Below are 22,804 nucleotides of genomic sequence, written 5' to 3' on the forward strand. Positions count from 1 at the left end.
CCTGATTGCTAATGTGACGAAAGCAAATCTTCTGAATGTAAAACCAGTGTTGTGGATCTCCGTGTAAATATCTTACATATTGTGAATGCATATCTTCCAGTTACTCGAATGAAAAGTTAATGCCGCCCACTGTTTATGCTGGTGGTTTTTAAGTTCTCTCCAACACACAGAGCTAAGCACATTAAAGAGGCCAAGAATGTTTTGCTGGAGTCATGGGGAATAAGAGATAAGACTCAAACAGACCACGCTTCCAACATGACTCTGTGAGCTAATCTTTTGCCTTTGCTAGAACCTTGAATCTGACGGTAAAAAAAGTGCTTAAGATTTGTCTCATAGACCTTTGCAGGTCAAGCTCAGCTGCCACATAGATAGGAGTCTGCGATTCAGATTAAAATTCTGAATCTTTCCAATGTACAGCAGTGTGAGCTAATTGATCATCGCCGAGTTCGACCTCGGCCATGTGTAATTTACTGGTAGACATGCAATTCTACCTTATTCTGACAATAATATCACAGATTATTACAAATACAGAAATGATTAATGACAGTATAGCATAAACAATTCTATTAAATAAATAAAAATTTCAATATAATTATATCCCTAAAAAAAGTAATATATAACATCTGAAATGCAATTTAAAATAGTAAGTTTATATAAGTTAATTATTAACATATAATATATTATCTTTTCACAAGATTGTATGACCAGCAGGGGCCACCATGGTAAAATACTCATTGCATTCATTTTAATTTTATAAAATGCTTCTGATATAGAGTATGATTAAATATTCACCTATAAACATACTTATGGAAGAATCCTATTATATTAGTGTGCTGTCTGTTGACAAGTGTTATCTTGAAGTACTTCTTGACACAGTGCTGGTGGAGCACAGACTCATTTCCTCAAGCACTTCACTTCAAAGAGAGAAACAGGCTAAACATGAAATCGCTGAACGATGGCTGCATGAAGCTGCAGACAGAGGTGTGTGTTGTGAGATAAACTGTGAGAGAGTCTTTGTGAGCAAGACATCTATTTTTCTTATTTTGTTTTCTTCAAAATAACCACAAGGGGGCAAGCTAGAGTGAGACAGAATCCAGCTGTTAATGTCCTGTCTGATTTCACTTCCTCTTTATCCTACTCTTTGGTTTTTCTCTTCCCACACATTCAGTGACTTCTCTCTTTTTTTTTGTGTGTCAAAATGTATACTATTGATTGGTCATATTTTGACACTGTATTAACCATCCATTTGTTTTGAGAGGGACTTTTTTCTTTCTTCTGTTTTTATGTCCAAAATATAAAACACAATTATTAATAATTCATAATAAATAAATTATAGATGAATATTAATTTAGCAATTTTCAGCCTCGGTAGGATTACTGTTATTGCTATTCTCATTAAAATATCACACACCTTGACTTATGAATGTTGTTTCTGTTTGGGGTCAACCACAGAAAAAACAAAAAAACAACAAAAAAAAACAACAACACAAGAGTCTTAACATGTTCATTCATTAATTCATTCATATTAATAAATCACTTTAAAACTGCCCATGCAGACCAAAGTGCTGTACAATCAACATAAAAACCATAAACCATAAAACAAGATACACAAAAAGGTATCAACTAAAACATACGCACAAGCCCAACTCATTAAAAGCTAAAGCTTCATTCATGTTCATGCATTTATTCATGTTTTGTATCTGACCACAAACATAAGTCATATATTTCATAGACCTTTTTGTCATGTTATTGTTTATAATGAATTCCCATTAAAGAGAGAAGGGAATGAAGCATCAACGTGATGACACTTAATCTCAATGGTTAAATATGTTTCAAGCAATTAAATGACCTGAAATGGGGTCTTAGAGATGTGACACATGAGGGTTAAAAACAGTCAAGATACAATATAAAAGCAATATTATCTTTTGTACATTATTCATGTTTATGACACCCGTCATGCTAAATAACACAGTCTATGAAACCAGCCCTTAACACTCATTTAAAGGCATTCAAATGCTGGGTTGTTTTAACCCAAATTTGGAGTTTGTCCATATTTGGCCTTTGGGTTACATTTTTAAATTACATTTTTAACCACACATTTGGGTTTGTCCATATTTTACCCAAAATTGGGTTAAACCAACCCAGCATTTTTTAGTGTATGAAGCTCATTTTTGCCACATATGAAAAATATATTTAACATACCCCCAGGTTTCACAGACAAGGTCTAGTCTAATCAGGATTTCTCCATGACAACAACTGACAATCAGCGCAGCTGCTCTTAACTTTTTTAATAAACATTATGATTATAACATCCCTTCCTCGAAATGTATGTCTTTTCTGATCAGAAAGGTAATTTATTATACCATCTCTTAATTTAAACGACTATAGTGTTATTATAAGAGTAAATAAAGTGCGTGGTGGAATCATCTGGCGCTAAATTTAAATGTTTAACCATTTGCGATTCAATCTCGCCGGTGATTTCCGATGCATTCTGTGAAGTTTTCTCTTAGCCCTCCGTTTGGAGTGTGCCTCTGAAAAATCTCTGTTTGTAGCCCTACCCCTCGATCTCAAGGAGAATCGGGACACCCTACCCCTAGACGTGAACGCGCAAAACGGAGAGGTAGGGCCAAGGGGTGAATTGGGATTGAGCCTTAAGGCATGTTTGAGCTGTTTTAACTGAAAAGAAATATCTCAAAATGTCAGTGCAAAAGATTCACAACAGTAATGAGTTGTTTTTGTTTTTTTATGTGGCAGGAATTGACTTTCATAAGTTTCCCTCTTGAATTACCTTTCAAATCTAAAGATAAAACACTGTTGTTCACAGGAACAATCTATCACATTTTCCGTGTCATGGTGCACGTTCTTGTTTGCTTCTTTAACAACCAGTTACACGTGTTTGAATAGCAGAATTCACCTCCGCAAACAACAGTACCAAAGAGTGCATGTACACATAATTAATTCAATCGACTTAATCTTGGTCTCACACGTCTTCATTTGTTCACATACATACGCTCTCCCTCCATCCACGCAGAGGTTCACACACAACTCTGCAGCCAAAACAAATGGTTTGTTTCAACTCAAGAAGTCAAGCTAGAAAGATCAGGACACACTTCTGCTCTCGAGCTGCAGTGTTGCTGAGATAACAGCCTGCAGATCAGATGCAGCTCCAGCTCTAGAGAGTTCTGTCACCCTCTCCTCTAATTTCACCCCCTCCCTCTCTAATCAACTCTCTTTTCATGGTCCACCTGGATTTGCAGTGATATAGGGGATCAGTAAAGCTGCACTGTTGTAAACCGTGATTGTTTTTGTATAATTACCAGCGAGGCTGCTGCTGATTGTGTCATTATCTTTGGCGTTTGTTGTTATACCAAAACAGATGTTCACATGAGTGTTTGACAATTAATACCAAAAGCGTCCAATCTACAATAACTGGGAAAGAGAATGTTGATACACTGTAAGAACGGTCATAGGGTTCCTCGCATAATTAGTGTACAGAATAGCATATAGCATGAAACAGAGGTTATGAAACTGGCAGGAGGTTACGGTAACAGCACGGATGATGATTCTAATTGGTCACTTATGATACCTAGAGAAAGCAGAAAACATCTCAAAGGCAGAAAAGGGGGAGAGGCTGCTGTCTGCAGAACAAATGGCTGGAGCTTATGTCTAGCTCCTCCTTGCTAGACGTCCAGCAAGGAGGATCGAATGTTATTTGGGCCTAATGGGTGGAGCTAAAATATACAACCACACCCCTACCCAAAACTCTATCCCTCTACCTCATTAGACATCTAGAGGTGGAGCTGAGCATCATTTGACTGCAGTGACCACTTGGAAAATGCTATCTTTGCTCATAAGCACATATTATTTTGAGCCAATCACTTGAATCATAAATTATATGTGACTCTGAAGCCACAAGAACATGACATCATAACAACTCAGCCCCAAGCTCATCACTAGTGACTATCCTGCTAGACTAGTGCTTGAGCTGTGACGTAAAAAGAAAAATATGGGGAGAAATGTCTACATTAGGGTCAGTTTGTTTTTTTTATGTTTTTGAGAGAAGTCTCTTATGCTCAACAAAGATGGATTTATATTTAATATCTTTTATAAAGAGAGATACATTGTTTTTAGGATTCTTTGACGAACAGAAGGTTCAAAAACAATTTATTTGAAATAGAAATTTGTTGAATTTTTATTATAAATGCCTTTAAATGTCAGTTTTGATCAGTGTAATGCAGTCCATCTGAAAACTTTTGTCAGTGTATATCATTTTATGAAATATTTGCACTTTTATGTTGCTGGCAAAATCATTTTTGAATAGTCATCAATGGACAGAATGCTTTTCAGCAGCATAATGGTGTAGTTAAGTCTAATGGGGCAATGCAAGTAAGCCAAACCTTTGACCTCTTGATTTTAACATATCTTTAACATATCTCTTAGCATTTTTAATTCAATAGTTGCTCTGTCATTGTCAGGTGTAAATTATACAGTAGTCCATAATCACTGCAGTATCACAGACAGCAACGTCCTCTTAATTTTCCCCTGGTAGTAATGAACCGAACAAAGGCATTTATAATTAAATGAATGATCAGTAAAAATGAGAAAAAAATAAACATGGTTTTAAACATTTTATCATGATATTGCAGGGACTTACAACATGTCGGATACCAATCCAACCTGAGCCATCAAGTGCCCCCTTAAGGAAGACACAGGAAACTAATTTCTCCATTCCTCATCTATACTAATGGAAAGTGTCAGCTAAATGACTAAAATGTAAATGTAAAGAGAAGAGATGGGCTGAGCTAGCACTCCTGCTGATGCGCAGTGTAAACACACCCACACATACAGACACTGCTCAAGTCACAGCGTCTCCTCTGGCCCGCCAGCCTGAGCGCTTACAGACTTCATTCCATACAAGGTTATGTATCACAGACATCATATAGAGCCTGTTAGAAAAAAACCTCAAAATGTGAGAGCCAATCAACTCTGGATTTACTGGAACTGTTATAAAGGAAGAAGAACAGATGCTTCTGATAAAACGCTATGTGATGGCGTTGGAACACACACAAATATCCGATAATTAACAGTAATAAAACCCTAATGATACCAACAGCCTATTATGTTTTAACATATTTACTTAATTACTGCTGTAAGTTGGCGTAAATACACACTTACAGAAAAATGTGTAATACTTTTAGCTTCCCGAATAAGTATATTATGACACAAAATATGAGAGATGCATCATGTTAACATAATGCCAACAAATTTCAGCCTCAGTAGGATTATGGCTATTCTCATTAAAATATCACACATAGTTCTCTCTTATGTGGAAATCTGGTTGTGTAAACTAGTGCATATCACTGTGCGAAAGGTGATAAAATTGTGTTAAAGCATTTAAACCATGACCTCCTGTCACTGACAGCATTTGTATTGTGTTTGCCACTCTCTGACCCTGAGCTCAGAGGACAAGGTGAAAGATATACGGCAGCAGAAAAAAATCAATTCGAGCCCGCCGTCTCGTCTCTCCTACAATGACAGGACGCTCTCTGCACGTTCATGTTCTTAAACACCCTGACAGGGTTGTTTCAGATGACAAACTGACAGAATTAACCCACCTCCATTTCCTCAGGCGCTTGGTCTTTCAGCCATACAGAAACATCGTAATAAATTATACTCTACATCCATAATCGCAAGTATCCGCATGCATATTGAGTGCCCTTAACATCCCCTAATGTTGGATCTTTTTCAAGGACAGAGTCGTATATGCTCGGCTAATCAGCATAATCCTGACTGATATTTAAGACCAAGAAGCAATCCGGCCTGGACAGGAATCTCTGAGTTTCATTCCGATATCTAAAGCTGCCAAATTGTTTAATGCGGTCTAATTCTTCCCAGATGAGACCTGAGAGGAAAAAGAGAGAGCTCAAGAGGGAAAAGAGAGCGCTTGCTGTCGTTTTGCCCCATGAGAGCCAATTAACACATCCGTCTGGCTAAAAAAGTACACAAGCAGCCACATGAGAAGAAAGGTCAAGTGCCAGCCAAACTATGGGTCCCAGGGTGAAACTTTGTCTGATAACCACTTTCACACAATTCTGGAGGCTTTTTTTTTAATTTTGCCTTGTGTATAGCATAGTAAAATGACATGCATGCCATAGAGTGACAGTGACAGAGTTTTTATGTAATGAATGCAGCAACTATCTCCAGCTGGACACAAGAGAATTTAGGATTATGATGATGATCTGCAGATTATCACAGTCTGGGGGTAAAAGGTTGAACACAATGTATAAATCTTTTAAGTGAGTTGACTTCTATTGCACAAAGCCATTTTACACTGATGGCAATCCTGTGATTAACACTGTGTGTAGACAAAACTAAAAGCTAAAAGCTGCAGGATATATGCACAATGAATAATGGAGATGTATGTTGTTAAAAGGGTTAGTTCACCCAAAAATGAAAATTACGTCATTAATTACTCACCCCCATGCCCCGTAAGACCTTCGTTCGTCTTCGGAACACAAATGAAGATATTTTTGATTAAATTTGAGAGGTGGATCACTGCTACATAGTCAATGAAAGTCAATGATGAAAATATTCCATGTGACAACAGTAGCTTAAGTTTTTAGTATAAGTTTAAGTATAAGTTTATCAAGCGACGAGAATACTTTTTGTGCGAAAAAACAAACAAAAATAAAGACTACTCAATTTCTTCCTTGTAGGCCTGAGACGAGAGTTCAAGAGATTTCCACGACGCATGCGCGAGAACTGAACTGAAGTAGAGTTGAAGAAGATCGCTATCCAACCAGTGTGATCGCACTCGCACGCTTCAAAGGGTTAATTATCAAATGTAAAAATACATATAGCCTATATTGTTTTGTATTTTAGAAGCTGCATTTAAAACCATTTGTCTCAAATCTAAGGGGGCAGCCTCGCTTTAAATGGACATGACACTACTGTTTATGGGACAGGTAATGTCAAATTTTATTGTTGATTTATAATAATAATTCATTACATTTATATAGCGCTTTTCTTGGCACTCAAGCTCTTTTACAGGGTGTGTGTGTGTGGGTGGGGGGTGCTACAGGGTGATATGGCTATTTGAAATATGTTATTTAATTTTGAGTGTGGCAAGAAGTTTAAGGTTTCAGGATTCCCCCATTCAAGTAGATAGGACTTGGATGCCAGAAATAGTAAAATATGGAATGCACAATGATACTTAAAGGTGAAATAGGTGATCTGTGAAATGCTAACTTTAGCCTGCTAGCATTGAATGCATATGATCCCACCCTCCCTGCAAATCCCCATCCAAAGCCACACCTCCTCCAAAACACATGAACGGGCGCAGACCAGAAGTGAGACAACGTTATTGGATTACATCGTGTCATTCACAGATGAGAAAACATTACAGCACAGTGAGGGGAGAAACAGAAGCGCTTGCTTGCATACATAAGTATGTGATTGAGAAATGACTCAAGTTCAGAAGTTGACCTGTTGACATAAAGGAAAGAATGCACTGTATTTCAGCTGTATTCATAAGCACAATTAGGACATAGCGGCAACAGTCGAATCTCACCGAATTACCTGCATAGGGCAAAGTCAGCGGGTAAACAGAACTGTACTGTCAAAACTGAAATGTAGATACTTGTCAGTTCAGAAGGAAAGAAAGCTTGTTTGGCTGCCAATCTTGCTCTGTCTGCACAGCGTATGTGAAACGCGCTGATGACGTATGATGTCTGTGTGAATAGGCTGTGAAGTGCTATGTAAACACACGTTGACTGACAGGTAACATATGGTATCATTCATTCGGACCGAGTGAAATGATCGAACGAACATCGCATTGTCCTACACCTTCAACAAAGGATATATATATATATATATATATATATATATATATATATATATATATATATATATATTTAGAGTAGACCTCTTAACATAGTGATGGCTATCAGGATATAGACTTTCAACCAGCAAAACCAAAAATGTTTCTGTAGAGAATCCCCATTCCACCTTGCAGTAACTAATTACATTTACTCAAATACTTTCACAACAACAAAATCAAATAGATTAAGCAGCAAGCTAGAGAAAAGGGAAAAAAAAACTCACAACCACTAATTTAATATATTATTTCATATATTCAATTCTTAAAAATGAAATCATAATTTAAATATTACATGGAATATTATCATTTAGATAAGCATCCAAGTTTTTTTAACCCACTAATTACCACAATAAAATAAATACCCACCTATTCAGCTTCAATTCAGTTTACATGAATTTGTACAGCACTTTTCAAAATATGATTAGACACTGTCCACTTCTGTCCTGTGCATTGCTCTGAAAATGACCTTCACAGTGAATGTGTGTATATGCTTATGCTAAGGTATTTGTATTCTAAAACCTCACTCAATAACTTTGTCAGCAAAAAAATAAAGTATCTCCTAAGTAATGACAAAAGAATGGAGAATAATTTCCTTAACCAAGGCAGATAACAAGCAGCTGACAAAGCCATCCAAGAAGCAACTCTCCAGTCTGAAAATGTGGAATAATGTGGCAGAGCGTCATCACAGCTTCCACTGATAAATGCTCGCATCCCCCTGCTGCACTTGTGAAAGTGTTTAGGAGAGAGTGTGTGTGTGTATTATATATATATATATATATATATATATATATATATATATATGAGTCAGGCATCAACTAAGAGTGACTATGACAGGCCTTCTTCTCCAGCAGCAGTATTATCCCATCCATATCTCAGCCTCGAGCTCAGCCCGCACCAGTATTACATGCACGTCATGTACAATCACACTTCACCCCTCACACATACACACACTTTGCTGGATTCCATGCTCAACACTAACAGAGAAAGGGGAGTTTTGGAATAACGGGCATACTGTATCATCAGCAATGCTTTCGCTGATTTTTGTTCTTGCTGAGAAAAATTGGAAAGAAACGCTTTGGCACCTGATCAGAAACAGCCAATATCCCTGAATACTGCAGTGTCCACTGTGTCTTTACAAAGAAATTTCATTTAACAAAATGGCCAATTCAGAACTTCTCTTCTTCACTTCACTTCATTTCACAGCGTTATATATGGTAAAGATCAACTATTTATCACATTTTGGCAAAAAAAAAAAAAAAAAAAAAAAAAAAATGAATGTAAATAGACTAAAATAATATAATCAGGATAACAGCATCAGAATAATAATTATAAACAAAGTATTACCACAGACAGGGTCATTTTAAACATGTTTAGTCGAGATTGGAATGCCGACCCAGGACGCTTAATAGGACTGTGCAAGCTTTGGGAGTATTGATGGACTTCGAGTTACTCCATTTATGTTTTAATTGTTCTGAATACTATAACTGAATAGAATAATATACTAATATACTAATATACTGAATAGAATATCTGTGTGTAGACAAAAAATAATTTTTTTTTTACTTACATCAAAAAGTGTTGATCAAAAAAAGAACGCATTTATCAATGTATTTATTGAAAATGATCAAAAATGCCGGCGGTGGATGGAATTATTTTTTAAAAATGCTGACAGGGAATAATTATTAAATTATTAATATATATATATATATATATATATATATATATATATACATACATACATGGCCTGTATTTTCACATCCAATTTAAAAAAAATAAACTGTCAGTGCAATACAGTCAAAAGTTACAAGAAATAATGAGAAATAATAGTCACATTTTAAAGGTTAAATTAAACTGAAATATAAAGTCACAAAGAAAAATGTCAACATTTAAAGTAACTTTAAATGTTGACATTTTTTGTAATTGTGAAATGTAAAGTCAAATTTAATTGAAATTAATTACTTATTCTCAAATTAATAAATAAAATTTGCAAACACTTGTTTGGTGCTGCTATAAACTGAACTGTTCCAGTATTCAGAACTTATCTTGTGAAATACCCAACGCTGCATATATCCGCAGCAAAGTTTTCCCCACAGCTCCAGCTCCATTCTAAAATCAATGAACATGCGGATGGACTACAGATTAAACACTGCCCATACATTTAGCTCTGATTTAAAGTCCTCCTTTAGTCAATAATTGTATCTTAAAATTACATTATTTAAATGTTTTTTTTTTTCCCCAATAAAAAAAAAAAAAAAAAAAAAAAAATTCATCATGGCTTAAAATAGCTTGAACGTAACTCTACACCCTTGCTTCATTTACTATACGTGGATCCATACATACGAAAATTAGCCCCGCCTCCCCACCCACAAGCTCAGTGATCAACTCGGTTGGTCAACTTTACTATAGTTAACTGCACAATGGTATAGCTTTTTACAATGGTAAAATAGTTTAGCCTTTTACTGGACTACATTATGAAACAGCTAACAATGTGTTGCTAGTCCTACACAAACCATGTTCCCGTTCACTATCTAAGAGTCAGCTGCCTTCTTAAATCAGCGAAATCCAAATCAGCATCCTTACAAATGCTCAACTTAGAGCGTCAGTGGAGAGAGGCATACAGTTCCTTCCTTGTGTATACAACATATACATAATTCACCCGCTATATTGTTATATATGTTCCCAATTTTTCATATCAGCAGAAAAATATACAGGGGTAACCTGGCTTCTCTTGAGACTTCCTTGCTTCGCTGCAGTTAATGATATGCGCAAGCCCACCCCACATAGACGTGTTTGGTACACAAAGCAGTATGTGACTTCTGTGACGCATTTGAGACTGTCTTTAGATCACTGCAGTTTTAAAGTGAAAATACTCGGTAATGGGGTTAACATATGAATTTACACATGGTTTGAATAATATTAAAAACACCTAACAGACATATAAAAAAAACATTAAAAACGTGATTTTCACCTTTATGACATTTGAATTGCTTTTTCTGTCTACACTGGATCTGTGAGGTTGTACACTCAAGTAGCTTAAGGGGAACATTGATCATCAGTCCCAGTGATGGCAGCTGTGGTATTTTCCTGGCGTACACAGACTAAGGAGAGCTCTAAAATAGCCTCCATCCTTTGGCTGAGTCTAAATGATAGCTGATGCCTGGGCTAGGAACACAGTTTAGAGACAGTGGGAGGATTTTGCAGTTGCAGCCTGAGGGACATCACAGCTAAAGCGTCATTGGAGTGCTCTGTGCAGTCAGCCTTGCAAAATGGCACAACGTTGTGCAAACAAATGCTTCAAGTTGCAGCAGCCCACCTGTCAGCATCTAACCCCTGGCTGCTTCTCTAAACTTCCTACCTTTTATTTCACCATCTCTCTCACTCAATCTCTGCCTTTTGAGGGTCGGAAATCCTCTACTCGTGGTCTACAGCGCAGGCTTGGGTTAAGATTTGTGAATGCTGAAAAAAAGCAAACACTATTGTCTAAACACACACACGCTCCAAGGTTTATTGTTTTAACCTTACTGATACAAAGCGAAGAGTTTATATCATCTAACTGAATCTGTGTCCCGACAGAGGAATTAAAGGCTGCCCATTCATGCACAAGAGTGTAATGCCTTTTTATTAAAGTAATGCTGGGAAATGGATGACATTAATGGAAGAAATTGCCCATCACGTTCATTCGTGACTCGTTTAACGTGTGAGTGTGTTCCTGAGAACAAGATGAATTATGTTTTCAGACTCATTGTCTGCTCCCTGTGGTGAGGATGAAGTATTGCACGCTAATAGCTTGTCAGTTATACTAAGAGAAAACAGAGCAAAACCAAGCCATTAACAAGTTATTAAAAGCTGCATGTCATTATGATAAAATAAACACAAATAACAGCTTCAGTGGAACATTTTGAACATAAACAATCACGTGTAAAAAAAAAAACCCTAAACTTCGCTACACTCTACTTCAAAGACTTTGCACACTACCCCAAAGGCAGTGTTGCAGCGTGTGATAAGGGCCTGCTGCGTACCAGGCAGATGGTGCTGCTCTGTTCGTCTGAACACACAGTGGTGTTCTGAAGGGGATGAAGGGAAGGTAGGTGCCCCCTCAATGTCAACCCTGACAGCTCCCTCAATTAGCCATCTCATAATTCGTCTGGCCGGGTCTCCGTGGCGAGGACATCTGGAAGAGCCCGCACTGGACAGGGATGACTGGACACAGTGCTGTATCTACTGTCCAGTGGTACAGGATCATTCACTCACTCTCATGTCTTTCCAAACCTGCATTAATTTCTATTGTGGAACAAAGAAGAATGTATTTAAAAAAAAAAAAATGTCTCAGTGTTTCTATTGTTCATACAAAAAAAAGTCAGTGGGGTCCAATCCCTTTCTCAAGAATACTGAAGCCAAACAAATTATCCTTAATTTTACATTAATTTAAAACGCATAACTGCACAGAGCAGACCTAGGTGAGACAGCTTGCACGCCTATTGGTTGCACTGGGGCAACTGCTGCAATCTATTATGGGACTGTACGTGACGCAAATCTATCATGGTACTGTACGTGACGTAAATCTATCATGGTACTGTACGTGACGTAAGCACCAATGAGGATGTGGGCAAGTCCAGATAGGGTGTTCTTTGATTTTTCATCTCTTCAGCGAAGTGTTCACTTCACATCGCGGTGCCATCAAAAAAGCCCTATCAGCAAGACGAGTCATCTGCCTCACAGACCGAAGCCGGCCATTTTCTCCCTGCTTCACTGCTGCGTTCCTTCTGTGCTATCCGGCGCCCATATCTTTTTCAAATCATTCAACTAAAAGAGCCGAGGCGTTCCTTGCAAGCGTGGAGAGGCGTACGGGCCAGCTTTGACGTCAAACTGCTCCGCCTCATTACGAAGGACCTCAGCCTCAATTGGTCTCCGCCCAAGGAAGTCGTGACCAGCAGGCTTGATGACTGTTTCCTGCCTGGGCGATGCTCGACGCCTCACACAAAGCCCGCTCCCTTTCTGCCGGAATTCCATGCCATTTTCTGCCAGGCTGCGGTCGGTGATCTCTTCAATGCTTTCTTTTGAGGACAGCGCCAAGGACAAAGGCTACCTCTGCGTTCCTCCGGTCGAGGAAGAGGTGGCCCCTCTACTAGACAGCTCTATGCTTCAAAGAGCTCAGTGTTTTCTGGGTGGTGCGCTACTAAAAACCTAGAACCACAGCGCTGTGGCATTACGGAGATTCTCTTCCTACAGGAGCTTCTGGATGAGGGCAGGTCCCCCTGTACGCTCAATGTGCATCTTGCAGCCATAGCAGCGTTAACAATACCCTTGAATGGCCAGTCACTGGGGAGGAACGATCTCATCGTCCGCTTCCTTAGAGGGGCTAGGAGGCTAAACCCTCGACGACCACCTATGGTTCGAGTCTGGGAACTTTCCACTTTCCTAGATGCTATGAAAATCGACCCCTTCGAACCACTGCAGTCTGTGGATCTGCGGTGTCTCTCGCTAAAAAAAGCTTTTCTCATGGCTCTCGCTCTTGGTGAGCGCTACTTGCATTTGGCCCTAACCACTCAAAAGTCATTCTCAGACCAAGACACGGCTATGTCCCCAAAGTGCTCTCCACTCCATTCAGGGTTGCTTTCAGGCATCCAGAACAGCTTTTTGTTTCGTTTGGCAGCCGCACTAAAGGGCTAGTCGCCTCGAAACAGAGCCTTTCCAGATGGATAGTTGACTTAGTCTAAGGGTCTTTGATGCCCTTTAGGCGTTAGGGCCCATTCTACCAGGCATGGCCTCTTCATAGGCCTGGTCCAGTGGGGTTTAACTCTTTAACGCAGGCTGGGCCTCTCCATCTACATTTATAAGGTTTTACAACCGGGAAGTTCCTGCCCTACAGGCTAAGCTGTTTTCAGTCTAAAAAAATTCCTGACTGACAGACTGTACCATTATTTCATTATGCAGCTCAGACTGACTTCGTCCATCCTGACTGTTATACTGTGCTAAGCACCCATTCCATTAAAACCTGGCTATGTTATATTCTTAGGCCCACACCTCGTTGGCCAAGACATTACCTACTATCATGTGTACCCTGGGCACATGGCCTTGGGGCACAAGGTGTGGATGACCTTAGCACACAGGGCACTTTACATTGGGTTCCCGTAGCATAAGTTAGCTTACGCAATATGAGAGTAATCTCGTAAGAGAACATACTTGGTGACTAACGTAACCTTGGTTCTCTCTAGTTGAGGGAATGAGTGTTGCGTAACCCTGCTGTGCTTGTGCTGCGTTCTGGTTTCGCTTCAGTATGAAAAACAAAAGAACACCCTATCTGGACGCTGCTTATATAGACATAAGCCACGCCCCTTCTGGCAAAACAATGGGCATGCAAGCTGGCTCGCTTAGGTCTGCTCTGTGCAGCAATGCATTTCAGGATAATTTTTTGGCTTCAGTATTCTCGAGAAACGGGATTTTCCCAGCTTACACAACACTCGTTCCCTCATCTAGAGAGAACCGAGGTTACATTGTAACCGAGTACGTTTCCAGTTATAAATAGACAGGTGTCTCATGTACACGCAAGCACAGAACGCTCATGCTAGTTGACAGTTGGCTGCAGTTCTCTCAGTGTTTTCAAGTGCAGCCTTTTTGCCTAGACACGAGGCGACAACACAGTCGGCATTCATCAGTGCGAGTTCTTCGGCGGTTTGGTATAGCCCTACCCGAACAAACACCACTCAAATGCACAGCAATTCTCACACTTAAATCAATGTCAGGTTCAGATAGAAGGTCAGGTCATGTCTGTCACATCTCTCGCCAGAGTCACCCCAGCCAAGGCATCACATCAGGCTCCTGCTGCCTGCTGAGCTTTGTCAGTATGCGAAGTTTAAAGCTATCAATTGCACAGCCCTGCCAAACTCAAACTACTGTACATCTGCCTCTGTCTGGCAGGTGCATCCCATGTAGAACAACACAATATCTCAAATTATAGACATCACGCATATTTCAGCAGCTGGCTTAAGAGCGACACAAGCGTATTATATCACACCACCATAATATATAAAACCAGCCATTTGTCATTGTTTGCTTCCCTTGCTTTAAATTAGGGATGCCAAAAGTAATGGCAATGATTTATATTTTATACATTGTTTATATGCTAACAACAGACCCAATAACACTATCAGTATTGTCTGTATTCTGACAGTCTTGATCCAATGGCAGTAACTGAATTTGTGACTCAAAGATTCTGTTCAAAGCCCTACATTTCCACTCGACTAAACCGGCCCACAGGTGATGTGAGCAGTAGCAGGAGACCCTAAATGTTATCCCATAAGATTTCAAGAAACTTTTCATATTTCCTAACTTTCCTCCTCCTCCTCAGCCAGCTGTCTTCTCTTCATAGATGCACTGAGGCCGGTGGCCATATGTTGGCTCTCTGAATAGCCCCAGGCATTAGGAGAACACAAGTGGAGAAACACAGCAGTCATTACTAGTGCAAAGAGAGATTGCAGCACTGTCAAAACCACACTATATAAATCTAGCACCATATAAATACAACTTCCAGTGAGTGATTATGACATCAAACAATTTATTAAAATGCAACATGTCAAAGTTTGCAGCATTGTGGATAATCTCTCATTTAATGTTTTTACTGGCAAGTCTTACATACTAGGGCTTTTCTAAACAAATTGCTAGAATGCAAATTCCCCCAGAGACACTGTCAAACTTAAACCCAGTTCATACTGACAGGAACCTTCATTGACATAGCAAACGGAAGTTATTCATTTTCAGGAAGAATTTGTGATTTTCAGCAACTAGTGTCCAGTGAGTCTAATAGTTTCAGAGGGTGTCAGTGATACATTGATGCTCATTTCACATTTCAGTGTTCTGTACCTGATCTGCTTCATTCATTCTGATATTGATTTTTCAAATTTTGCTTATAATCGCAATCAAGACTTTTGGCTTAAAAAGATAAAGCATGTCACATATGATTATTTCTATCCACATAATGTACATCGATATAGTAAAAAAAATTGTGGAGTGAGTTAGGTTCATGCATTGATAATCATTCATCTAGTTCATGATATGATGTATTATACAGTTCAGCTAGATCCAAATTGTTCTCCCTGCAGAAACAAAACTCATTCCTTGTCAAAATAGACTGGCATTTTATTTTTTACTGGCAATACATTTGCAGTTACACAGCAAACCTATAATGTTAGGACATCCAATGGCAGAAACGCAGTCTGGCGAACAACAAGCATGACTGAATGTGAAAATATGGTTTTAAAACTAGGGCAAAATATTATTCAAAACAGACAGACTTCACAGCTAGGTTTAGATTTTTAGGTTTAAAAAAATTGAGAGACTGTGGGCACTTTTTTATAAAGATGTCAACTGTGATGAAATCAAATTGGGTTTGGATGCTAGAGGTGGATTAGTGATCACTGGGGTTTCAGATTCAAGAAAACCCCAGAGCAAAAGCAGACACAGGTCACACTGAGTTCACACATCCAGCATGACATCTGGATTGCTGTTGGTCACTTGAGAATCTTATTTGTAAAATTCTCTTATTTCAAATCTCAGCTTCAATCCTGAGCATGTGTATACATAATAAAGATACTCAATTTTCTATTTTTTATATGTTGTACAATAACATGAGCCTACTTTCATAGCACATCTACATAAGATTAAATCATTCAAATTCAATTGAACATTCTTTTCCCCATCAATGCTGTTATTGCCTCATAGTGATAATTAAAAGCAAATCAGACACATCCTGTCTTGGCATCTGAGGATAACCATGTTTTGACCCACAAAATAACAAATGAATATTGATTCTTCCGCTGACAGCCTCCTCGATACATGAAAGAGAGTTTTATTTACTGATAAAGCGAGCTGCTAATTTAAAGATAGATAGATCGATAGACAGATGGATGGATAGAATGACACGACAGACAGTACATAAGATAGAACAACAGACAGAGTAACAGACAGCCAGAATGACATATAGACAGACACACAAACAGATGAATCGACAGAAAGATTGATGGATAAATTGACAAGACAGACAAAAAAAACAAAAAGACAAAAAAAAAAAAAACAGACAAAGAAAATAACAGACAGATAGCGGAAAACATAAATAGACAGGAAAATGACAGACAGATACACAGACAAAGAGAGATAAATGGATAGAATGAAAGACAGACGGAACAACAAAAAGAAAGTACAAAATACTAGGGCTGTGCGATTAATCAAATTTTATTTTTATTTCGATTTTAATTTCCAACGATTATGAAATCATGGTAATCGAGGTAACACGATAATTGAGCCGCATTCTCTCTAGCGAAACTGACGCACTTTTGTTCTTCCCCAAGAGCCCAAACTTATCGGTCAAATCCGTTAAAGTCATAAAATGTAGTCTGATTTTGCTAAACTGTGGAACATTTTTGATAATAAAAAGTTTTTAAACATGTATTAAGTATGATTGATAGATGGACAGACAGACAGATGGAGTATGCACTTGCACGCTGACCTGTGCTGCTCTGGATGGTTCTGACAGTAGTAGTGGTCCTCGGGGGGGACGCCGGGAGCAAAGGTCCCTCGTCATCCTGCGAGCAGCCCTGGTCGATGGCACGCACGTAACTGTGACTCCTCATGCGGAAACACCCAGGCATGGGCAGGTCCAGGGCGTCCATGGCCTGCGACTCCATTTCACTGAACACACTCTCACACACTGCCTCGATTTGCCCGTTCACTTCCACCTCACTCACCTGCAGGCATGCGGAGGAGAAAAGAGCAGAGATACAGACAGAGAGAAATGAAAATTAGAAAAGAACAGTCAGGAGAAACAGAGAAGGCAGTGCTCAGAGAAAAATGAGCTCCAAGTCCCACTTACCACAGGGTTATATAGGGGTGCAAAATCAAAAGAAAGGGGAAAACAGAGCCAGAAACTACAGAAAAGTCATTAAGAGCAGGCGAGAAACACACAAGGCAGTGACAAGAAGAGGAAGAGTCAATTAAAAAAGAAACAGTGAGGCTTGAAAGACAACTTTACAGGGTAAATACAGGTGTACGCCACACAAGCATGAAGCATGGAGGAAATCCTCAAGTGGAGTTTACTGACAGGGTGGAATATGGTGAGACAGTACTAGGATCAAAATGTTCATTAGTGTTGATCCTAACAGAAACCAAGGGTGGATGAAAGCAGGGTAAAACGGAGATGTTATAAGGTACAATTGTGGAAAGAGGATTGTAGGAATGGTGGGTGTTTTGGACATAGTAGAAAGCTCAAAACTCTGTCCCAATCACCCATGAGAGCTATATGGGCCATATTCATATTTACTAACTGTCAAGTTAACAGTCCTGTGCCATCCACAAAGTCTTTACAGGAAGGTCTAAAGCGTTTTAAATGTTAATATTTCAAAACATTCCTTGTGAATTTAGTCTTTTCCATCTTCTATCAGAGAGCAGTCAATGCTGGCTCAAAATGGCAGTGATGTCATCTTTGCCACGTTATAATTAGCATGACAAAGCAGTGCTTGGGGACTAAGTGTGCCTAAGATGGATGAGTAACTGCCTGATGAATGCCATCCAACTTATATGTAACATGGAGCATGTTAGTTGGTTAGACACACACATCTGTGATTGAACACTGTTATGGTGATGGCTCAAATTCATCTCATAGGTGGATGAATCAGATGTCAATTTAATGGTTTTTAACTGGACTTGTTGGACAAATCTGGGTGGATTTTGACCTTCCTTCCCCAGCACCCCGCTATGACGGTGTGTTTGGGGGGTGAGCACAAACCTGGCTGATGGTGCTCATAGCCCTCATGTAGCTCTCGTTGCGTGAGCGGTATTGGGGAGAGGCTAGCAGAGCTTTGGGGTCCAGGGTGTCCAGGCTCCTATTGATGGAAACTTCACTCACCGCCCGCAAGTAGCTGTGACTCCGGATCTGCAGCTTTGGAGAGTGCTCTGAAGAGATCCTGTGAATGGATGAAAATTTTAATATTATACTCAGATTTTTATTTAATACTATACATAATAATTAGGGGTGTAAATAAATACCCTCATGTCACAATGTGATACATATCATACTGAACTTAAGATACAATATTATTGCAATTGTCCAAGACATACGGTAAAAGGTTAACAAAATATACTGTTGATTAAAATGCTAAATTTGGTATTACATTGTGGGTGTAAATGAATAGGCTTGGACATAGTTCTAACCCAATGCACAAGACAATGGTGACACAAGAATAAAAATATACATGATTCTGAAGCTTAAAATACAGAATTATTTTCGACGAATATGCTTGCACTCTGTCAATGACTAACAGTAGCTTGTTAAACAGCTTCTTTCCCATCAGACAGTTCAATCACAAAACGTGAATTGTACTTTTTTTGTATTGTAACTATTTATATTACTTTATTTTTGTGTACTTTAGTATATTTATTAGTATTTTATTTATTATCTGCTTATTCATAATAAATTATTTTGCACTGAATTATGTAGACCATAAAAATAATAAAAAGGAATCTCTAAATATATTTAAAATAATTTAAGCCACTTTTTACTGGTAAGATCAGATATTTGGCATTATCAGGGCCCACAAATAGTCCCCCATTGAATTAATATGCATTATATTCAACATTACAGCAGTTTAATGTAGTACTGACGATTTGATTTTCCTCACACAGAAATTATATTTTGGATGAACTACACACAGTACATATTGTCACTATCCACGATATTGTAGCATTTTTGTATTGCCATATATTGTGACACAATTTTAGTTTCTCCATGTAAACATATGGTTGAATGACAATAAGGATAAGACATTTCTGGCAAAAATTTAAAAAAAAATAAAAATAAAGTAACAAGAGATGTGGCATCTTTAGATGAGAAATTGAGAAACTGAGAAATTTCAATCAAATGTGTAGCATGTTAAACATCACGAGTCGAGTTCCGAGTCGAGCATTTAGATGGCAAGCTCGTCAAAGTCTGTTCATCAGGGGGACGTAGGGAAGCCGTGAGAAAATCAAACGCTCAAAAGCAGGATTTCAGCATATGTCCAGTGAACAGGGGCATTCATTAAGGATGTGGCTCTTTAAATAGATAAAGGGATGGTTCATTCAGATCACTCAGGCATAGAGCGAGTGCAGCACATGGGCAAGGAGAGAAACAGCTAAACTCACTTAAGGCCACCCACGCAGACCAGCACACACATACCAGAGGCTCACGCTGACACTTTGCTGACAGGCAGACACCTTGCATCCGCATCAGCAGTATGGGAATTAGTGGAAGCTCTGACATTGGCATAGTTTTCCCACCCTCCATCTGCATGGCTTCACACATACATAATAAGTGAACACAACAACTCCTCACAAAGCGTCACGAGGTGCGTTCCAAAACGCCCCAGGGCATCTCCCTATACTACTGGAGAACAGAATGTCTAAACTTCAGAAGTGCTAAGGGGAGGGGGGGACCTGGCTTTGGGGAACTGGCTACGCATGATGTCATCGTTGCGGAATAAGCCGATAAGTTTCCGCCTCACTGTTGCGGTCATCTCAACTGATCACTGTGCGGTCGCTGTGCGGTTGTTAATTACGTCAGCCATTCCCATTGCAGCGCTGTGCCTCACGTACTACTTTCTGCTGCAGTGGCAGCTCCCCAAGGCATCTAAGACTGTCTATTTTCATGCTTCACAAAGATACAGAATTGTATCTGATGATGACTAACGTACATGCAAGTTATTTAGTGTTCTGGACTATAAAATAAGCAATGGCCTACTTAATGTAAAGAACACACTCTATAAATATAGACATGAAGCACTCGCTTATTTGAATGAATAATAAACAAAGTTAAAGGTCAAAGCACTGCCCCCTGGCATATAATCAGGGCTTTATTTGGTTCGAAGGATTGTGACAGTGTGCTAAAGCAAACAAACCTCCTTTGCACATGCAGATGTAACATTGGCATTCAAAGCTTTTCTTCGTCAATAAACAGATAAAACCATCAAAATGCGGGATTGAGGAAATTCCACAAGATGAAATATTTATGTGCGCTCATAATGCCAGAACAGTATTACAAATCTGCAAAATCCTTCAATCCTTGTCTGGGCTTTCCAGTGGGCTTAGGGTGGAATCTCAGAGCACTTTTGTAGAGCTTGAGCAGATATGAATCTGAAGTTGATGCAAATAAATTACACAGTCTGACATTTAGGATTGACAAAACAGCAGTGGTAATCTCACGAAGAAAACATCATTGATGAAAATGAGACAAACAATGTGCATCATGACATAACAAGTATACATTTAAAAAAAAAAAAAATTGTGTACACTGACAATAAAAACAAAACATTGTGCATTTATAAAATAAAGAAAACAGTCCCAGTTTCCTTTTTGTGAATTTAGAGGAGTGCGTCCCAAAAATGAATCAAAACTCAACGTAGCCTACTAGCAAGCTCCTGCGTGCCATCTGAATTCTTGGGGTGCTTCTCAATACTCAAATTGATGCTTTCTCGTTTCCTCGCTCCTTCATCCTCCAGCCTGTGACCCAGAAACCGATCAAAGTTAGCCATCTTGAAGGACATCTCAATTCTCTAATTGCCCACTAGGAGGTGAGGAAGGAGGAGTGAGGAAGCTTCCAGAGGAGCTATGAGCATTCTAATTGATGTTTTTTTTTTATTATTATTTTGTTTTCTGTGATGGGTAGGTTTAGGGGAAATACTATACATTTTATTCAGTACAAAAATAAATATGTCTATGGAATGTCCCCATAAAACATTAAAACCCAACTGTGTTTGACTATTTTAAGTTTCCACTCAACTAAAATGTTATTTTTTAGTTGCCTGAAATTTGATACCATTTTAGTGAGAGTAAAAAATGAAAATAATAAATGTAAATTTAGTCACAAAATAAATATTGATTAAATTAATTACTAACAAAAGACAAACTATGTCACTAATGAGGCAGTCTCATTTTGAAGGCTCCAGAGGTCGCATTTAAAGGCTGGATCAAGGATGCCTTATTTTAGAAAAGTAACAGTAATAAAATTAGCTGTTATTCCCAATGAAGTGTAAAAACTGTAAGGTATTTCTTACTTTGCAATCTAATGGTTAATTTTCTTAAATGACACCTTGATGACGTACAGTATGAAGCCTCCAAATGCGACCTCCAGGGGATGCGGCTTTCGAAATGAGACGCGACTAATAATGAGAAGAAACAATTGATTTAATGAACTCAGCTCACCTACAGACTTTAAAATGTATTACAGCACAAATCTGTTACTATGGCAACCCCACAAAGACTTCCCTAAATGTAGACTCTCCCCTGCTCACACACGCTGTACTCACATGTGCTAGACTCTTTAAAACCACAATGCGGCATTCATTGCATATTAGTGCTGCTAAATATATCGCTAAATATCAGTTAATGCTCAGAATAAGTGATGAGTTTGAGGTCCTCAGATATGGGAGGGTGTTTTACAGTGCAAGGGCTTTTAAGGAAGACTGTGAGCTTATTAGAGTAATTACTCGTACCTTTGCCACTGCAGTGGGGTGGCATATTGTGCTTCCTTAATTAAATCCGTACTCGGCCCCTGGCCGGCAGGAATAATGATGTTGTGTTACCGTGGAGATGCTGACTGGTATCTCTGCTGAGGGAAGCATGTCTGACTGACCATCTAATCTCCAACTCTTCAATGTGTCTGTGTGGATATCAGCTGCGATTCTGCCCGTCAAGCTGTGTTAGGTGCCCCTGAGTTATACAGCAGGTTGGTAATTAGCGCAGCGCTGTACCCAGGCTGATTAGCCACTCATTACTCAGCAGTAACAGAAAAGCCTGGTGACCTACATTAACAGGAGTCAGGTGCCTATGGGGAAGCAGGGCATGTAGGTACAACAGTCCAACCCAAACAATCTGATCTCAGAAGCCCCTTTTCCACCAAAGC

The 22,804-nt window shown here is 39.0% G+C and overlaps 1 protein-coding gene across 6 annotated transcripts in view; it reads right to left on the reverse strand.

The window, feature by feature from the left end:
- The window catches only part of dlgap1a (DLG associated protein 1a), a 112,788-nt gene that overhangs the window by 10,668 nt on the left and 79,316 nt on the right, over positions 1–22,804 (reverse strand). For 5 of the 6 annotated variants that reach the window (XR_016168564.1, XM_089131269.1, XM_039678034.2 and 2 more), the window contains 2 exons: positions 18,656–18,833; positions 17,381–17,618 (listed from right to left, as the gene is read on the reverse strand). Coding sequence is in view for 5 of the 6 variants with exons in the window: in XM_089131269.1 (XP_088987395.1) it covers positions 17,381–17,618; positions 18,656–18,833 (416 nt within the window). In the remaining variant the exon portion in view is untranslated. The remainder of the gene's footprint in view (positions 1–17,380; positions 17,619–18,655; positions 18,834–22,804) is intronic. The other variant, XM_039678035.2, reaches the window with a different exon arrangement.

This window comes from Pimephales promelas, chromosome 5 (assembly GCF_988280905.1).
Source record: "Pimephales promelas chromosome 5, fPimPro1.hap1.1, whole genome shotgun sequence".
Taxonomy (NCBI): Eukaryota; Metazoa; Chordata; class Actinopteri; order Cypriniformes; family Leuciscidae; genus Pimephales; species Pimephales promelas.